General features: G+C 48.7%; 1 protein-coding gene and 1 long non-coding RNA gene across 3 annotated transcripts in view; one reads left to right on the top strand and one right to left on the bottom strand.

Annotated features, from left to right (window-relative positions):
- The window catches only part of LOC146428069 (uncharacterized), a 59,228-nt gene that overhangs the window by 20,281 nt on the left and 19,003 nt on the right, over positions 1–19,944 (bottom strand). The gene's annotated exons all lie outside the window — the stretch shown is intronic.
- LOC146428068 (tetraspanin-15-like) overlaps positions 14,298–19,944 on the top strand; it is a 42,645-nt gene continuing 36,998 nt past the window's right edge. The window contains exon 1 of one of the 2 annotated variants that reach the window (XM_085080473.1): positions 14,298–14,509. In XM_085080473.1, coding sequence (XP_084936599.1) covers positions 14,423–14,509 — 87 coding nt within the window. In that variant the 5' untranslated portion in view covers positions 14,298–14,422. The remainder of the gene's footprint in view (positions 14,510–19,944) is intronic. The other variant, XM_085080472.1, reaches the window with a different exon arrangement.

The raw sequence follows: 19,944 nt of genomic DNA, 5'->3' as shown, positions 1-19,944 counted from the left end.
GGTCCCCCCTGTCTCCCTGTCCCTCCCCTGTCCCCTGTCCCCTGTCCCTCCCGCTCTCCCCTCTCCCACCTCCCCAAGCCCCTCCGCTCCCCATTTCCCCTCCATCCCCTCTCCCACCTCTTTTTGCCCCAAATCCTCCCTGTTTTTTGGGGATCGCGGCCCGACAGGCTCCCAAATCATCGGGAATTGAAACCTCCCGGTGACGGCAGAGCTCGGATATTTTGTGGATTATTTTATATTTATTGATCACAAACCTTTCCAACAAAACAGCCGCGGGATGTCTCCCCGCGCGCTCCGCATCGCCCGGGAGCAAAGCGAGCCCTGGATTTCCCCATGGAAAAGCTCTTCCCACCTCTTCCTTCCCCTCCCAACCGGACCCTGAATTCCCTCACCGAGCAAACGCAACCCCAAAACGGCTGGAAAAACCTTTTCCCACCTTTCTCCGAGCGGCTGGAATTTAATCGAGCAGCCCTTAATTAAATCCCAACTCTGCACCCCAAATCCCAACCCCCGCACCCCAAAATCCCAACCACGGCATCCCCAAATCCCAGCCCTGCACCCCAAATCCCAGCCCTGCACCCCAAATCCCAACCCTGCTCCCCAAAATCCCAACCACGGCATCCCCAAATCCCAGCCCGGCGCTCCGAAATCCCAACCCTGCACCCCAAATCCCAACTCTGCACCCCAAATCCCAACCCTGCTCCCCAAATCCTAACCCCCTCAGCCTGAAATCCCAACCCTGCTCCCCAAATCCCAACCCTGCTCCCCAAATCCTAACCCCCTCAGCCTGAAATCCCAACCCTGCTCCCCAAATCCCAACCCCTGCACCCTAAATCCCAACCCTGCTCCCCAAATCCTAACCCCCTCAGCCTGAAATCCCAGCCCTGCTCCCCCAAATGGCCCCAAACCGCGGGATTCGCTCCCTCCCGCATCCCGGGTTTGCATCCAAGGATTTTAACGCGGCGCTGAGGCAGCGCCAGGAGCAGCCAGAGCCATCCCGGCCCTGCCGCTCCCGCCGGGAATGCCACGGGAATGCCAAGGGAATGCCACGGGAATCAGCCGGGAATGCCGCGGGAAAGCCGCGCTCGTCCCTCCGGCGCTGATCCCAAAGCCCGTCCCGGGAAAGCCTCCCGGCCTGGGGGAAGAGGAGGCGCTTCAGGTAAATCCGGGAGGATTTCGGGTCGGGAATTCTGCCCTCCCCAGCCCCGGAGCCGTTTGTCGCCAGGGTGGCTGCGGGAGGATCATTCCAGCCGGGATCGCTGTTTTCCAGCCGCTCCCGGGGGATCCAGGGGGGTTCGGGCAGCGGGATCAGCCCGGGGCTGCCGCACCGCCCGAGGGCAGCATCGCCTGCGAGTGCGGCAGGAATTCCAGCCGGGAATGGGATTCCCGACCCTCCCTTTCCCCGATTTTGGAGCACGGCCGAAAATCTGGGAGAAGCTGAACCCCGACGCAGGGATGGCCAGGCTGAGGAGGGACAGCGCTCGGAGTCATTCCCGGGGAATCCTCGCCTTTCCCTGCATCCCTGAGCGCTCCGGGGAGCGGCGCTGGGAGCCAGCGAGGCCATGAGCCTGCCTCAGTTTACCCCGGGAGAAGGGGGAAAGGAAGGAAAAGGAGGAAAAGGGAAAGGAGGGAAAGGAGGGAAAGGAGGGAAAGGAGGGAAAGGAAAAGGAGGAAAGGCAGGAAAGACGGGAAAGAAAAAGGAGGAAAAGGAGGAAAAGGAGGAAAAGGAGGAAAAGGAGGAAAAGGAGGAAAAGGAAAAGGAGGAAAAGGAAGAAAGGGAGGAGAAGGAGGAAAAGGAGGCGAAGGAGGAAAAGGAGGAAGAGGAAAAGGAGGGAAAGGAGGAAGAGGAGGAAAGGTCTTGGCAGCTCCTGTGGAAAGGACCTGGCTCTCCTTCCCTGTGAGAGGAACTGGAATTCCAGCTGATGTCCCATGGGTCCTGGCAGGGCACAGGGCTGTTGGCACATCCAGGACCCAGTGCTGGGGATTTGGGGGATTTCAAATTTCCTTTCCTTTGGAAGAGACAGAGTTTAAAGGAAATCAATCCATCAATCAATCAGTCTGAGGGCAGGGACCTGAGTGAGGACGGGCAGATGGATTTTATGGATCAGTGCCAGCTCGGACAGCTCGGAATTCCCTGTGACGATCTCAGGGCTGCTCCAGGAGGGAATCTCCCGACATTCCCACTCCTTCCTCTCCCCAGGGATTCTCCAATCCCTTCCAGGGCCTCCCAGCGCCCAGGGAAAACCTCTGGAGTTTTTTCCAGGTGTGTTTTCCATGAGGACAGAATCCCCTGGGCTGGAGGGACATCAAACATTCCCAAATCCTGCCTTGTCCTGCAGGGATCTGCTGGAAATGGGAATTTTCCAGCCTCGGAATCCCAGCTCCTCCATCCACCCTGGCCAAGGGGTTGGATACCAAAAACTGGGAATGAGCAACACCAGGAATGAGTTCAGGCTTTGGCCACCCCCCGGACTGATCCCAAACCCCACCAGCCTCTCCTTCTGGGGTTTCCCTGGAATTTTGGCTGGGAATAAACCCTGCAGGCTGAGCTTTAAATCTGCATTTGGCATTCGGGTGGGGTTTGGGGAGATTGTGATTCCATCCTCCTCTTCCCAAGGCACTTTTGGGATTTGGAGTCTTTTGGGATTTGGGATTGGAGCATCTCAGTCCTGGATTTGGGATTTGGAGCTTTTTTGGATTTGGGATTTGGAGCCTTTTGGTATTTGGTATTTGGAGCCTCCCAGGCCGGGTAGGTTGGGCAGCTGGAAATTGTGGAGTTTTTCCTAAATCCAAGTTGGTTTTGATTTTTTTTAGTGGTGAGAGGCAAAAGCTCCAGGTTTGGGGTTTCTCTCCCTGGGGAGGAATCTGCACTGGAGATCCCGATGGGATTCCTGGAGGAGAGAAAACATCCCAGGGATTTTAAGGAATTCAAGGATTTAACCCTGGAATGGCTCTGGATGGGGTTTTAAATCTCTAATGAACTCATCCCACTGCTGCCATGACTCCAGAGCTGCCAGGGAGAGCAGGAAATCAATGGGATTATCAAAAAAAAACAAAAACCCCAAAACCCCCAGATCTGGGGGTTCCTTTGCTGCTGAGTGATTCGGGATGGGAAAGGGGAAGGAAATTGGCAGAGAACGATCCCAAAATCCCAAATCCCAAAATCCCAAAATCCCAGCACTGCAGGGAATGATTAATGGATTTCATCCATCTTTAATAAATCGGATTTTGCTGTTTATTTTCAAGTCAGTCCTCCTCAGCATCCCTGGGCTCAGCACAGAGCATTCCCTGCGAAATTCCTGAGAAATTCCAGATCTCACTTCCCTAAAATCCCCTCGGGGGTTTGTGGGATCAGTTCCTCTCCCTCCTCTCCTTATTCCCCAGCTCTGCTCCAGTTTGGGCCAAAATTCTCATTTTAGGCTGAAATTCTCTTTTTGGGCCAAAATTCTCAATTTAGGTTGAAATTCTCCCTTTAGGCTGAAATTCTCAATTTAGTGTGAGATTCTCACTTTAGGTCAAAATTCTCAATTTAGGCAGAAATTCTTGTTTTAGGGTGAAATTCTCATTTTAGGGTGAAATTCACACTTTAGGGTGAAATTCTCAGTTTGGGCCAAAATTCTCATTTTAGGCTGAAATTCTCAGTTTAGGTTGAAATTCTCAATTTAGGTTGAAATTCTCAGTTTAGGCCAAAATTCTCATTTTAGGGTTAAATTCCCACTTTAGGCCGAAATTGTCCCTCCAGGCTGCCCAGCCTGAGCTGCTTCGGCTCTGTGGGTTTTGGGGAAAAACAACTCCTGGAAGCCTCCGGGAGCTCCTGGGGAAATCCCAAAGCTTTTCCAACCCCTCTGGGGTGGGAATTCCCTGCTGGGACTGCAGAGGTGAAGGGTTGGGATTTGGGGTGTGGGATTTGGGATTTGGGGTGTGGAGTTTGGGATTTGGGGTGTGTAGTTTGGGATTTGGGGTGTGGAGTTTGGGATTTGGGGTGTGTAGTTTGGGATTTGGGGTGCAGGGTTGGGATTTGGGGTTGCAGGGTTGGGATTTGGGGTTGCAGGGTTGGGATTTGGGGTTGCAGGGTTGGGTTTGGAACTCACCAGGGTTTGGGATTTGGGGTTGCAGGGAATGGGATAATCATTTGGGAATTCAGGATCAGTGGGATGATGCCAAGAAACCTTCCTGGGATTGCCTCTCCTCTTTGCTCCACTTGGGTTTTTTGGGAATTGATCCCTTCAGGACGGGGTTTTCCCAAGGAATTAAGAGAGCAAAGCATTTTTCCAAGGAATTAAATCTAAATAAATATTCCTGGGATTGCCTCTCCTCTTCTCTCCTTTTGGGATTTTTGGGAATTGAGCTGTGGGATCCTCCTGGACGGGGTTTTCCCAAGGAATTAAGAGAGGAAAGTGTTTCTCCATGGAATTAAATCCCAATAAATCTTTGTGGGATTGCTGCTCCTCTTGGGTTTCTTGGGAATTGAGTTGTTCATTCCCTCCAGGATGATGTTTTCCTAAGGAATTAACTCAGGACAGTGTTTTCCCAAGGAATTAAGAGAGTAAAATGTTTTCCCAAGGAATTAAGAGAGGAAAGCATTTTTCCATGGAATTAAATCCGAATAAATCTTTGTGGGATTGTCTCTCCTCTTTGCTCCTCTTGGGTTTTTCAGGAATTGAGTTGTTCATTCCCTCCAGGATGATGTTTTCCCAAGGAATTAAGAGAGGAAAATGTTTTTCTACGGAATTAAATCCAAATAAATCTTCCTGGGATTGCTGCTCGTCTTTGCTTCTCTTGGGTTTTTTGGGAATTGAGCTGTGGGATCCTCCAGGATGGTGTTTTCCTAAGGAATTTACCCAGGATAGTTTCCCCGAGGAATTAAGAGAGTAAAATGTTTTTTCCAGGGAATTAAGATAGGAAAGTGGTTTTCCAAGGAATTAAATTAAAAAAAAATTCCCTGGGATTGCCTCTCCTCTTCACTCCTTTTGGGTTTTTCAGGAATTGAGCTGTGGGATCCTTCAGGATGGGGTTTTCCCAAGGAATCAAGAGAGGAAAGTGTTTTTCCACAGAATTAAATCCCAATAAATCTTTGTGGGATTGCTGCTCCTCTTGGGTTTCTTGAGAATTGAGTTGTTCATTCCCTCCAGGATGATGTTTTCCTAAGGAATTAAGTCAGGATGGTGTTTTCCCAAGGAATTAAGAGAGTAAAATGTTTTTCCAGTGAATTAAGAGAGGAAAGTGTTTTTCCATGGAATTAAATCCGAATAAATCTTTGTGGGATTGTCTCTCCTCTTTGCTCCTCTTGGTTTTTTCAGGAATTGAGCTGTGGAATCCCTCCAGGATGATGTTTTCCCAAGGAATTAACCCAGGATGATGTTTTCCCAAGGAATTAAGAGTGAAAACTGTTTTTCCAGGGAATTAAGAGAGGATGATATTTTCCCAAGGAACCCAAAGCACTTTCATGGATGTTCCCAACCTGAACTCATTCCTGGGAAGTTGCAGAGCTGCTGTGGAATCTCTCTGGGAAATTTAGGGATAATTTTGGGATAATTCCATGGGAATTTTGCCATCCAGGCTCCCTGAGCATTTCCCAGCTCCATTCCCAGCCATCCAGGATCTCCTGGAGCAGCAGATTTTTGGGATCAGAGCGGAACTTTGTGCTCCTGGCCAGACAGGGAATGCTCAGAGCTGACCCCAATCCCACCTGGAGCATTCCAGCCCTAATTCCCACAGGAAATTCCCAAATTTCTGCAGTGCCATTGGGGTTTTCTGGGAACGCCAAGCCCTCCTGGTTATAAATATTCCAGAGGTTAACCAAATCCCGGGATTCCCTCCTGAAAAAGTGTTTCCTTTGGGGTTCTGCCAGAGCCTGACTGTGCCAGAAAACTTCCCGGGAATTGTTCCCAAGGATTATTCCTGAGAATTATCCCCAAAGATTATTCCCAGCAAGTTTTCCAGCGGAAGCTGCTCCAGGCTGTCCTTGGAGATCCCAGGATTGGGGACAGATGGGAATTGGTGTTTCCCACTTTTCTCCTTGGAACAAATCCCAGGAATTCAATTTTTTGGGGAAAATCAGCTTGGATGGAAGGAAAATGGATTTAATCCATAAATTTGCTACTCTGAAGGGGAAAAATTAACTTTTTCTGGGAATTTTAAGGCTCTGCCTGCAAATTTATCCCAAATTTTCCCATGGAGTGGGGAGAGCACAGGGAAGCTCCGGCTGGAACTTTGGGGTGGAAAAGGAGGAATTTCCCACATCCCAAATTTCCGGAAGGTCTGGGAATTGTCCCAGGATTGTCCCTGAGCTGAGCAGGGCTGGCTGATCCAGGATGGGAATCAGGGATTGGGAAATTCCAGGAGCTGTTTGGGCTGAAAACTGAGGAATTTCATTGCATTGGAGACTTGGATTTAATCCGTGGTTTGAGGATGGAGGGAGTTGGGTCAGGATTGGTGGGAAGGATTTGGGAAAGATCCCAAAGATCTCCTCCCAAACCGTTGGAATTTTCCATAAATTTCCTACAATTCCCAGGATTTCAGAAGGATCCTAAATATCTCCTCCCAAACCATGGGAGTTTTCCATGAATTTCCTCCAACTCCCAGGATTTGGGAAATATCCCAAATATCCCCTTCCAAGCCATGGAAAATTTCTATTAACTCCCTCCAATTCCCAGGATTTTGGAAGGATCCCAAATATCTTCTCCCAGACTGTGACTTCCACAAATTTCCCCCAGGTCTGAGATGTGGGAAAGATCCCAAATATCTCCTTCCAAATCATGACTTCCATAAATTTCCTACAATTCCCAGGATTTCAGAAGGATCCCAAATATCTCCTTCCAAACCAAAGCCTCCAGGAATTTCCTCCAAATGCCAGGACTTTGGGAAAGATCCCAAATATCTTCTTCCAAACTGTGACTTCCATGAATTTTCTCCAATTCCCAGGATTTGGGAAAAATCCCAGATATCTCCTCCCAAACTGTGGGAATTTTCCATGAATTTTCTCCAATTCCCAGGATTTGGGAAAAATCCTATTTATCCTTCTCAAACCAAGGCCTCCAGGAAATTCCTTCAACTCCCAGGATTTGGGAAGGATCCCAAATATGTCCTTCCAAACCATGACTTCCATGAATTTTCTTCAATTCCCAGGATTTGGTAAAAATCCCAAATATCTTCTTCCAAACTGTGACTTCCATGGATTTCCTCGAATTCCAAGGATTTGGGAAAGATCCCATTTATCTCCTCCCAAACCATTGGAATTTTCCATCAATTTCCTCCAATTCCCAGGATTTCGGAAGGATCCCAAATATCTCCTCCCAAATTGTGACTTCTGGGAATTTCCTCCAATTCTGAGATTTGGGAAAGATCCCAAATATCTCCTTCCAAACCAAAGCCTTCATGGATTTTCTCCAATTCCCAGGACTTTGGGAAATATCTCAAATATCTCCTCCCAAATTGTGGCTTCTGGGAACTTTCACCAATTCCCAGGATTTTGGAAGGATCCCATTTATCCTCTCCCAAACCACGATTTCCATGAATTTTCTCCAATTCCCAGGATTTATTTGAGCCATTTATCCCAACACGGAGCAGCTGAGCTGGGAAATTTTGGGATCCACTGGAATTTGCCGCAGGAAGATGCAGCTCCCTCCTCGACATCGGAATTCTGATCCCAAAGCCGAGTTTTTCCTGGGAAAAAGCTGAGAAATTTCCCACCAGGAACATTTTTTTGGGGATGAAATCACAACTGTGGCTCCATTCCGGGTGAATCCTGAAAATCTCTGGGAATTCCAAGGAGTTCTCAGCTTTGAAGAAGGAAATTTGTGCAGAGGGGAAAATGATGAATGAGGAAAAGGATTTGTGGGATAATTTATAGGATAATTTATAGGATAATTTGTGGGATAATTCATGGCAGGAGGAGGTTGTTTTCCCCTCCAGCCTCTGCAGAATTCCCACATTCCCACAGGTTTTTTCCGTGTGTTTTTCCAGGATTCTCCCCCAGGAGAGGAAAATTCAACCCAGGAGGGGAAATTGGGAATAAGAGTTCCCAGGGAATCCCACATGGAGCATGGGGAGCAAGGCACAGAGCATGGATTTTTAGGTTTTAATTATTTTTAATTATTTTTAATTATTTCAAATTATTTTAAATTATTTTGAGTTATTTTTAGTTATTCTTAGCTATTTGTTATTTGTCAGTTTTTAGTTATATTTTTAGTTCTCTCTAATTGTTTCTAATTACCTTTCATTATTTTAAATTATTTAAAATGATTTAAAATTAATTTTCATTCTTTTTCACCTGGGGAAGCCCCGTTAATGAGCCAATGAGTTAATTGGCTGGGGGTTCATTAGCAATGCTTCATAATGAGGGAACTGTGCTGACTCAGCGCTCTGGGGGTTCTTTGGGAATTCTTTGGGAATGTGGGTTTTACCCAAGGAATGAATTCACACGGAAAATGGCACCAAATCCCTGTTTTCTGGGGGTTTGGGAATGAATAAATCATTCAGGAAAAAAAATAGGGAAAGCAGGGAAAAGTCATGGTTGAGCTCTTCCTTTCCTTTCCTTTCCTTTCCTTTCCTTTCCTTTCCTTTCCTTTCCTTTCCTTTCCTTTCCTTTCCTTTCCTTTCCTTTCCTTTCCTTTCCTTTCCTTTCCTTTCCTTTCCTTTCCTTTCCTTTCCTTTCCTTTCCTTTCCTTTCCTTTCCTTTCCTTTCCTTTCCTTTCCTTTCCTTTCCTTTCCTTTCCTTTCCTTTCCTTTCCTTTCCTTTCCTTTCCTTTCCTTTCCTTTCCTTCTTCCTTTTTAATTTTTCCTTTTTCCTTTCCTTTTCCCCTCCCTTCCCTTTCCCCCATTTTGTCCCTTTCCCCCTCTTTTTTCCTTTTTTTCCTTTTTCCCTTTCCCCCCTTTTTCTCCCTTTTCCCTCACTGTCCAACCCCAACCCCAATCCCAATCCCGATCCCCATCACCCTCAGCCCATCCCAACCCCAATTCCAGGATATTTCCCCGCTGGATTCTCCAGCTCTCCCTGTGGGTTTCCATCCCACCGAGCTCTGCTCATTCCCATCCCCAGCAGGAGCATCCGGATCAGCAGGAAACTGAGGGGAAAAGGGAATTGTCGGCAGGGAATGAGCTTTGGGAGCTCTGGGAATTCCCAGAGGGATTTCCCACCTTCCCTAATCAGATTCCCGGGAAATCAGAGAGCAGAGCTTCCGGAGGGATGGGAATTGTGATTGACTGGGGATTTGTGGGGCCAGGGATGGGATTGAGAAATTAATTATTAATTAATTATTATACATTTATGATTAATCATTCATTATTAATGGTTAATTGTTAATCATTAACAATTAATGATTGATGATGAATGAATGATGATGATGATGATGAATGGTGAATGATGAATTCTGAATTATTAATGGCTAATGATTATTATTAATGATTATGATTAATGGTTAATAGTTAATGGTTAAATATTAATAATTGGTTAATGATTAATGATTATGATTAATGATTAATGAGACTGATTGACATGGATGATTAATGAGTGATGATTAATGATTAACGATTGATTAATGATTAATTAATGATAACAATTATTGATTAATGACTCCCAACATTCACACCCACAGGGCTCTGCTGGTTCCACAGGTGGAATTGCCCAGAAAATCCTTGGGAATTCCATCCCAAACCTTCCCTGGGGCTCTGAGGAGTAAAAATACTCCTGGGCATCCCTGGGCACAGGGATGAACCCAAACCCCGGGACTGGGATGAGCTTGGAGAGCTCAAAACGAGGGAGAAAAGTGGGAATTCTGCTCCTTGATCGCAGTGTGGGGCTCAGCAGGAGAGCTGTCCCTGTGGGATGTGTGGACTGGCAGCAGCCTGCAATTAAAGGTTCTGCTAATTGGCAGGAGTGGGAATTGGGATTCTCCTTGTTCGGCTGAATCTTTAAATCCTGGGAATGTCTGAGGCCAGGCTGGATGGGGCTGGGAGTGTGGGGTGGGATTGATGGGATAATGGGATGGGATTGATGGGATAATGGGATGGGGATGGGGATGGGGATGGGGATGGGGATGGGATAATGGGATGGGATAATGGGATGGGATAATGGGATGGGATAATGGGATGGGATAATGGGATTGATGGGATGGGATGGGATTGATGGGATGGGATGGGATGGGATTGATGGGATGGGATTGGTGGGATTGATGGGATGGATCCCATAGGATGGCTCCACAGGATGGCTCCCATTCCTGCCCTGTGCCCCCTGACCTTCCCTGAAGTGCCAAACCTGAAATCCAAGCTTTTCCCAGCCTGGCTCCAGGGAATCACTGCAGAATCCCTGGAAAGCCTCGTTAATTAATTAATGCCTCATTAAGGGAGCGAACCCAGGCATGGAAGGAGCAAAGAGTGACCATTCTGGGAACTTCCAGTTCCAAACTGGGAGGTGGAGTGACCATTCCCAGCCCTGGGATCCCAGCTGGAGGATGTGGAGCTGCTGCAGAGTCCAGAGGAGGCCACAGAGATGCTCCCAGGGCTGGAGAACGTCTGGAGCCAGGCTGGGAGAGCTGGGGCTGTTCAGCTGGAGAAGAGAAGCTCCAGGGAGTCCTCAGAGCTCCTTTCTGTGCCTAAAGGGGCTCCAGGAGAGCTGGAGAGGGACTGGGGACAAGGGATGGAGGGACAGGACACAGGGGATGGGGACACACTGGGAAAGGGGAGATTGAAATGGGATTTTGGCATTTCAAATTTCCTCATTCAGGAATGAGGGTGGGGAGGGGCTGGGATGGAATTCCCAGAGGAGCTGTGGCTGTCCCTGGATCCCTGGAGTGTCCAAGGCCAGGCTGGAGCACCCTGGGATAGGGAAGGTGTCCCTGAGGGTGTCCCTGGATGGGGTCTGAGGTCCCTCTCAACCCAAAGAATTCCAGGATTTAAATCCATTTTGAGGCTAAGGGGGGTTTGGATCACCCAGTCCTGGGCCAAGGGCTGGAGATGGATGAGGATCAGGGTGAGGATGAGGATTGGGATCAAGATCAGGATCAGGAACAGAACAGGCAGCGCTGCAGCAGGAGCTGGATCAGAAACAGGATCAGGATGAGGGTTGGGATAAGCATAGAGATCAGGATCAGGATCGAGATAAGAAACAGGATTGGGATGAGGATGAAGACAAGGATCAGGATCGGGATTGGGATCAGGACAAGGATCAGGATCCGGATCGGGATCAGGGTCAGGACTGGGATCTGGATCAAGATCAGGATCAGGTTCAGGATCAGGTTCAGGATTGGGATCAGGCAGTGCTGCAGCAGCTGCCCTCATCCTGCAGCTCATCCCTCCATGGATCTCTGCCAGGCCCCAGATTTTGGGATTTTTTCCCCCAAAACCTCTCCCTAGATCCCCCTTTCCCCTGTGATGCTCAGGACCACCCTCTGCCCATTCCCTGCACCCCAAAGCCCTCCAACCCACGCAGGCTCCTCCCGGCGCCTCCAGAGGGGCAAATTCCACCTGGGAATGCCAATGCCTGGAATTCAGCTCGGGCTGGGTTTCCGGGATCGCCGAGCTCCCAGTGTCAGGGACTCCCCATTAAATTCCCGTTAAAATTCCCATTAAAATTCCAGGGAGCAGCCCTGTTCCCGCCAGAATGAGCTCCGAGTGTTCTCCTTCCGCCCAAATTCCTGCTTTTACCGAATTATCCATGGAAAATGGAAAACCTGTGGGATGGGAAGGGAATCCCCGTCCTCCCCCACATGGAAAATCCCCGATTTTGGCCCCAGTTCAGCTCTGGGATCCAATCCCGGGTTTGGGGTCGCTGGGGATCCCGAGTGCTGAGTCAGCGCTGCCCGCGGTCAGTGAGTCATTCCCGCTGGGATCCAATCCTGGGGATGATTAAATCCCATAAATCACGGGTTTGCTTCTCCAAACCCCACTCCACGCTCACCCCCAGCTCCAGCCGAGATTCCAGATGGGAAAACCACTCAGGAATAAACCCCACGCCATCCCCACCTCCCTTCCCCATTCCCAAACCCTGTTTTAATTGGGATTTTGGGATCGATTCCAGCCGCACCGAGCTTTTCCCAGCCTCTCCCTGTGTCCGGCAGGCCCTGCCCATTAAATAAGATAAATGGATAAAATAAATGGATAAAATAAATGGATCATGCCAGCCTGGTTGCTGTTTGTTCATCCCTCGGGGTGGATGGAGAAACTTCCGTGTGCGTCGGAGCTGCCAGAACTCCTTTTCCAGAGGGAAAGAGGGAATTCGATTTTGTTTGCTCAGGGGAAAGGGAAAAAAAGGGGAATTTAAGGAGCTCTCGGATCCTGGGTAATGGAGATTTTATCACCGGGTGGAAGGGAGGTTAAACATCATCCTGCTGCGGGCAGAGAGGCTTTGGGATGATTAAAAAAATCCAATTAAGGTGTTTTGAAGGGGAATAAAATCGCTGTGGTCATTCCTGATTCCCAGGTGAGAATTCTTCAGGCCTGAGGGCTGAGAAACAGCAAAATCCAGTCCTGTGGGAAGTGAATTTCTCCTTTCTGGGGTTATTGATAATGTCAGTCACCAATTGATATTAATTGATACATCAATTGATAATTGGGTTTGTTGCTGTTCCCATCCCTGCAGCCTCAAATCCGGGGGATCTGGGGAATGAGCTCCATGGGATAATTAACCACGTGTGGAACCTCAGGTGTTAATTACCAGGAAGATCCCAGAGGCACTCAGGGTGTTCCAGCCCGAGAGGTTTGGGATTCACTGGGGTTTTGGGGAAGGAGAGCCTGAAATCCCTGGGATTCCCAGGGCAGGAATCACATCCTGATCATCCCCCTTTCCCTTCCCATCCCCAGCTGTGCTGCAAACGAGGATCAGCCCCATGGGTGTTCCCCATGGCCGGGGGGCTCCTTGGCCAGGGACATCCCATAGCCAGGGTCTCCCTTGGCTGGGGTCACCCCTGGGCTGGGGTCTCCCCTTGACCAGGACCTTCCCTTGACCAGAGTCTCCCCATAGCTGGGCTCTCCCCATGGCCAGGGTTCTCCTCTAGCTGGGGTCTTCCCATCATTGGGGTCTCCCCCTGACCAGAGGTTCCCCTTCACCAGGGTCCCCCATTAGCCAGGAAACCCCTTGTTTGGGGTCTCTCCTTTTTAGGGATCTTCCCTTCAGTGGGGTGTTCCCTTGGCTGGATGCTCCCCCTCTTTGGCCAGAGCCCCCTTTGTTGGGGTCTCCTTGTTTGGGGTCTCGCCATGGCTGGGGGTTCTCCTTGGCCAGAGACCTGCCCTGACTGGGGTCACCCCTTGACCAGAGTCTCCCTTTCTCCAGGGTCTCCCCATGGCCAGAGGTGCCCTCTCACCGGGGGACCCCTTCAGCCGAGGTCTCCCCTTGACCCAAGTCTCCCCTCTGTTGGGGTCCCCTCGGTTGGGGTATCCCCTCGTTTAGGATCTCCCCATGATCAGTTTCTCCCCATGGCTGGGGTGCCCTTGTTTGGGATCTCCCCTTTCTTGGGGTCACCCTTTTGTTGGGGGTCTCCTTGTTTGGGGTCTCCCCTTGTTTGGGGTCTCCCCTTGTTTGGGGTCTCTCCTTGTTTGGATTCTCTCCTTGTTTGGGGTCTCCCCGTGGCTGGATGATCCCCTTGACCCCTAAAGGGGTTCCCCTTTAAATGGATCTCCCCCTGTTTGGGGTCTCCCCATGGCTGGGGATTCTCCTTGGTCAGGGTCCTCCCTTGACTGGGGAAAAAACCCCAAAACACCAAACAAAAAAAAAACCCCGAAAAACCAAAAACCAAACAAACAAAAATCAAAACAAAAAACAAACAAAACCAAAACCCAAAAAAACCCCAAACCACAAAAAACCAAAGCAAAAGCAAAGCAAAAGCAAAGCAAAAGCAAAAGCAAAAGCAACCAAACCCCTAACAACAACAACAAAAAAAACACCCCCCCAAAAAAACCCCCCAAAAACCGTAACAAAAAAAAAAACAAACAAAAAAACCCGCAAAAAACCCCAACCAAAAACCCACCAAACCCCCCCAACCAAAAAAAAAAAACCACCAAAAACCAAGCAAGCCCCAAAACCAAACCAAACCAAACCAAACAAAAAACCCCAAGAGAACAAAACCAAACCAAACCACAACAACAAAAACAGACCAAAAAACAAAAAAAACCCAAACAAACCACAAGACCCCACAAAACAAAAAAAACCCCAAAAAACCAAAAAACCCAACAAACAAACAAAAACCCCACCACACAAAAACCCCACAAACCCCAACTCTCCCCAGCAGCATTTCCCCTCTCCGGGCAGGAAATCCCTCCGCAGCCCCGCAAGGGTTAACGCGGAGCGCTCGGTCCCTGCCGGGCGGAAATCAATCAGCGCCGCTCGAGTTCCATCGCCGCGGCAATCCCGGGATTTGGGATCGCGGCAATCCCGGGATTTGGGACCGCGGCAATCCCGGGATTTGGGATCGCGGCACGGAGCGCAGGGATGGCCTGGAGCTCCGAGTGCCGCAACTCCCGCCTCTACTACTATGGCATCAAATTCGCGCTCTCCGCCTACGCCACGCTCTTCTCGGTACGGTTTTTCTCCATGTTTTCCCGTGTTTTTCCATGTTTCCCATGTTTCCCCATTTTTTTTTCACGTTTCCCCATGGTTTTCCATGTTTCCCCCTGTTTTCCCATGTTTTGCCCCACGTTTCCCGGTGGTTTTCCACGTTTCCCGGCGGTTTCCCATGTTTCCCCATGTTTCTTTTCCCACGTTTCCCCACAGTTTTCCATGTTTTCCCATGTTTTTTCCCGTGTTTCCCCGTGGCTTTCCATGTTTCCCTACTGTTTTCCTTGTTTTCCCATGTTTTTTCCACCTTTCCCCATGTTTTCCCGTGTTTTCACATGGTTTTTCCCATGTTTCCCCGTGTTCATCCATATTTTTCCCATGTTTCCCCGCGGTTTTCCATGTTTCTCCAGGGTTTTCCATGTTGCCCCATTCTTTTTCACATTTCCCCACGATCTCCCGTGGTTTTCTATGTTTCCCTGTGTTTTCCTGCATTTTCCCATGTTTTAATGTGTTTGTCCATGGTTTCCTCATGTTTCTCCATGGTTTCCTCTGTTTCCCTGTGTTTTTTCCACATTTTCCCATGTTTCCCATGTTTACATATGTTTTCCCATGGTTTTTTCCATGCTTCCCCATAGTTTTCCATGTTTTCCCGTATTTTTTTCCACGTTTTCCTATGTTTTTTCCATGTTCTCCCATGTTTTCCCATGTTTTCCTGTGTTCTCCCATGTCTTCCCGCATTTCCCCATGCTTTCCCATGTTTTCACATTTTTTTCCCCATGTTTCCCCAGGTTTTCCTATGTTTTCCCATGGTTTCCCATGTTTTCCCACTTTTCCCCACGTTTTCCCACTTTTCCAGGTGTTTCCCCATCCCCATGAGGTGGATTTGGTTTTCCAACCATTTCACTTTCCGATGTCCCAATTTCCTTCCCAAAGCCCCAGATCCTTGAGGAAAACCTCCCAAAAACTGGGCAATTTTGGGGTGAATCCACAGGTTTTTGGGGATTTCAGATCTCATCCCTCCCCCAGTGCTGCTCCCAGGAATCCTTTGTGGCTCTGAGTCCCATTTGGAGCATTAACATCTAAAAAATTAAAATATTTATTTTAAATTTTAAAAAAATTAATGTAATTTTTTTTTTATTTAAAAAAATCAGGAAATTTGGTATTTTCCCCCCCAGGTGCTCTCTGCCCATCTCAGATACCCAGCAGGGTTTTAGCCATGTTTAGGAGCAGAAAAATCCAAAATAAAGCAGATTTTGGAGCATTTTTGAATTGCTGAACTCCACTCAGGCCGAGATTTCCCCACACCTGAGAGCTGCAAACACCTGCTGGAGCAGCGGAGGGGAAAACCAGGAATTCCACCAATTCCATGGCGCTTTTCATGGAGTTTTTGGGGTTAAATCTTGCATAATTGCGATTTATTTATGAATATTTCCTGCTGAGGTTAAATAACCTGGGGTGGGGCTGGCGGTGCAGGTCGATCACGGAAATGCCCTGGGGCACCTCAGGAATGGATGAATTCCCAGATTTATGGATTTCTGATCCGTGGATGAGCTGCTTGGGAGGGCAGGGCTGAGCTTTGTGACCCAAGGAATCCCAAAAATCACCAAAAAAGGGTTTTTTTGGGAATATCCCCTGATTTCCTGGGGATCTGTCAGGAAGAAAGGCTCCTGAGGGACCAGGATTCCCATCATCCCCAAAAATCTGGATTTCTCCCCTATTTCTGGCCCAAGGATTCAGACCAACCCCAAAAATCACCATAAAAAGGTTATTTTGGGAATATCTCCCTGATTTCTTAGCAGTCTTCCAGTCAGGAAGACTCCTGGAGGGCCCAGGCCTTGGTGAGATTCCCAAAATCCCCAAAAAATCTGGATTTCTTCCCTATTTCAGGCCCAAGGACTCAGACCAACCCCAAAAATCACCAAACAAGGGTTTTTGGGGGAATATCCCCTGATTTCCCAGGGTAGGAAGGCTATTGAGGGACCAGGCCTCAGTGAGATTCCCACAATCCCCAAAAATCCAGATTTCTCCCCCGCTTCTAGCCCAAGGATTCAGGCCAACCCCAAAAATCACCAAAAAATAGGTTTTTTGGGAATATCTCCCTGATTTCCTGGGGATCTGTTGGGTAGGAAGATTCATGAGAAACCAGGCCTCAGTGAGATTCCCAAAATCCCCCCAAAATCCAGATTTCTCCCCCATTTCTGCCCCAAGGATTCAGGCCAACCCCAAAAATCACCAAAAAAGGGTGTTTTGGGAATATCTCCCTGATTTCCTGGCAGTCTGTTGGGTAGGAAGGGTGCTGCTGAAGGGCCTAGGCCTTGGTGAGATTCCCACAATCCCCGAAAATCTGAATTTTTCCCCCATTTCTGGCCTAAGGACTCAGGCCAAGCCCGAAAATCACTAAAAAAGAGGTTTTTTGGGAATATCTCCCTGATTTCCCAGGGTGGGAAGGCTACTGAGGGACCAGGCTTCACTGAGATTCCCATAATCCCCAAAAAATCTGGATTTCTTCCCAATTTCTAGCCTGAGGACATGGGCCAATTGCAAAGATCACCAAAAAAGGAGTTTTTTTTGGAATATCTCCCTGATTTCCCAGGGATCTGTCAAGTAGGAAGATCCCTGGTGAGAGGATCTTGGTGAGAGGCCTTGGTGAGATTCCCACAATCCCCCAAAATCTGGATTTCTCTCCCATTTCTGGCCCGAGGACTCAGGCCAACTGCAAAAATCACCAAAAAAGGGTTTTTTTGGGAATATGTCCCTGATGTCCTGGCAGTCTGTTGGGTAGGAAGGTTCCCACAATCCCCAAAAATCCAGCTTTCTCCCCTATTTCTGGCTGAGCTCAGAGTTTTTGGGTGAGAATCGTGCAGGATTCTCGCTTTCCAAACAAATCCAGGGAAAATCCTGCAGTTTTATGGATTCACTTTGGGAAATGTGGATAACCGTGGGACAATTCCCACTTTTTTGGGGCATTTTGGGAGGAGCTCAGTGGAGCTCCCTGGCAAATCCACCAGCGCGAGGCTCAGATTTGTCCGAAAAATGGGAAAATAACCCCAAAAAATCCCCATTTTGGATCTCTCCAGCCCCTCCCGCCTCCACCTCCGGGATTTTCCCAAGTTTCCAGGGAATCCATGGGAATTGTGCAGCTCCTTTCAGCCCCTGACCTAATTCTGCCCTCATTTGCACAATCGCTGCCCAATTAATTCCAAAAGCCTCGTTAACCCCACGGCTGCTCCCGGGGTGTTTTCCTGGGGAAAAAAAGGGATTTTTGGGGAAAATTTCACTCCCCAGGGTGCAAATCCAGCGGGATGAGGTTGAGGATTGTGGAGGTTTTGGAGTTTTTAGGTTTGGGATGTCCCAGCCTGTGGAAAACTGGATTTAGGGATGGGAAATCTTCCCAATGGCCTCATTTTGGGTGGAAAAATCAGGAAAAGAGTTTGGGATGAGCAGAGAGTGGCTTTGAACCGAAGCACCATGGGTTGGGTTCATCCAGGAGGTTTTAATCCAGCAAAGTGAAGATTTGGGGTTTTCTTTCCCCAAAAGAACCAATTCTTTCCTTCCCTTAGAAAATCCAGAAAGAGAAAAAAAATGGAAATATAGAAAACCAGCAAAGATTCCTTTCCCATCGAACCAAAAGTGGATGTTTTCCGCTGACCGCTTTAAATATTGGGATTTTCACATCCTGACGTGACAGTTGAGGAATGGATTTTTCCAGACGGAATGCAGGAATGGCATTTTTTCCAGAGGGAAAAAACAGGGATGGCTTTTTGCAGAGGGAAAAACAGGAATGGCCTTTCCAGGGGGAATGGCAGGAATGGCTTTTTTTTTCCAAAGGGAATGGCAGGAATGAATTTTTCGAGAGGGAATGCAGGGAATGCTGTTTTGGGGCCTCTCAGCTCCATCAGGAACAATCCCTGTTCAATCCCTGAACAATCCCAGGTTCACCTGCAGCCTTGGAGGCTCCGAAATCCTGAATTTGCCACAGGGATGGTCCAAAAAATCCAATTTTTTCTCTCCAGGACTGTGGATCCCAGGGTGGGAGTGGAGCTTGGACACCCCAGGGCTGCTCCAATCCCTGAATTCCCACCATTCCCGGGGCTGGGATCTAATCCCACAGATCCTTCCCAAATGGGAAAAGACTCCTCTTCAGGGAGGGAGGGAAAAGCTGGATTTGCTTTTTCCCTGGAGCAGCAGGAATCTCCAGCTCTCCACCCTGGAATTCCCACTCAATTAAAGTGGTCAATTAACAGAGGAATCCCCACAAACCTTGTTAAGGCCTTGAGATTCCAGGGCTTGGGAATATCCCTGCTGCTGGAATTCCCGTGGGAAAACCCAACCCCCTGGAGCCCAGGGAAGCTCCTCCATGGATTTTGGTGAAATCAGGGATTATCCTGTTATTCCCCTGCCAGGTTCTGTAGGCCCTGGAAGCTCCAAATCCAGGATTTTTCCCCCAGAAATGCTGCTTTTCAGGGAATTCTGGTGTTTCCCTCCAGATTGTCCATCCGGATCCCTTGGATGGGAACAGCAGAGCTCACTGCTCCTCCATTCTTCCGGAATGTTCCAGAGCTTTCCGCTGCCATCTGCTCTCCCGGGAGTCATTCCAGGAGATCCATCCTCTCCCTCGGGGCTTCCTGAGATGTTTCTTTGTGCCTGAGGCTGCCTGGAGGAGGGGAAATTAATTAATTTTGTTAATTAGAGGGGAATTTCTGCCTTTGGGGGAGGCAGGGAGGGCTGGGGCTCAACCTGGCCCTGCCCACGAGGGGTTAAATTAAAAATCCTGGGAATTCCCAGCTGCCCCTGGATCTCTGGAAGTGTCCAAGGCCAGGCTGGAGCATCTGGGATGATGGGAAAAGGGTTTGGGATCTTTTCTGACCCAAACCATTCCAGGATTCTCTGGAGATGAGGAATTCTGGTGGATCAGCTCAGTGTTTGCATAGGGAATTCCTGGGGTGTGGCAATTCCATGAAAACCAGGCAGGGTTTTCCTGAAAGGAAAATCTGGGAGGCAGGAGCAGCACTGCCCTGCCGCAGCCTCGGGAATTCCACACTCCTGCTCTTTTCCAAGGATGCTTTTCAGGCTGGAAAAGCCATTTTCAAGAACTCCATGAGTTTATCCCAAAAACCTCCTCAGTTTCTCCTGCTGGGAGGTGAAGCCAATTGCATCCCATTATCCCATTGATCCCATGGATCTCATTCATCCCATTATCCCATTGATCCCATGGATCTCATTCATCCCATGGATCTCATTCATCCCATGGATCTCATTGATCCCATTGATCCCATTATCCCATCATCCCACTGATCCCACTGATCCCACTGATCCCACTGATCCCATTGATCCCATTGATCCCCTGGATCCCATGAATCCCATGGATCCCATGATCCCATTATCCCATCCATCCCATTATCCCATTGATCCCACTGATCCCATGGATCCCATGGATCCCATTATCCCATTATCCC

Source organism: Lichenostomus cassidix, chromosome 22 (genome assembly GCF_008360975.1).
Source record: "Lichenostomus cassidix isolate B80296 chromosome 22, HeHo_3.0, whole genome shotgun sequence".
Lineage (NCBI taxonomy): Eukaryota > Metazoa > Chordata > Aves > Passeriformes > Meliphagidae > Lichenostomus > Lichenostomus cassidix.
Note: the sequence above shows the minus strand (reverse complement) of the source record. Positions and strands in the feature narration are given on the sequence as shown.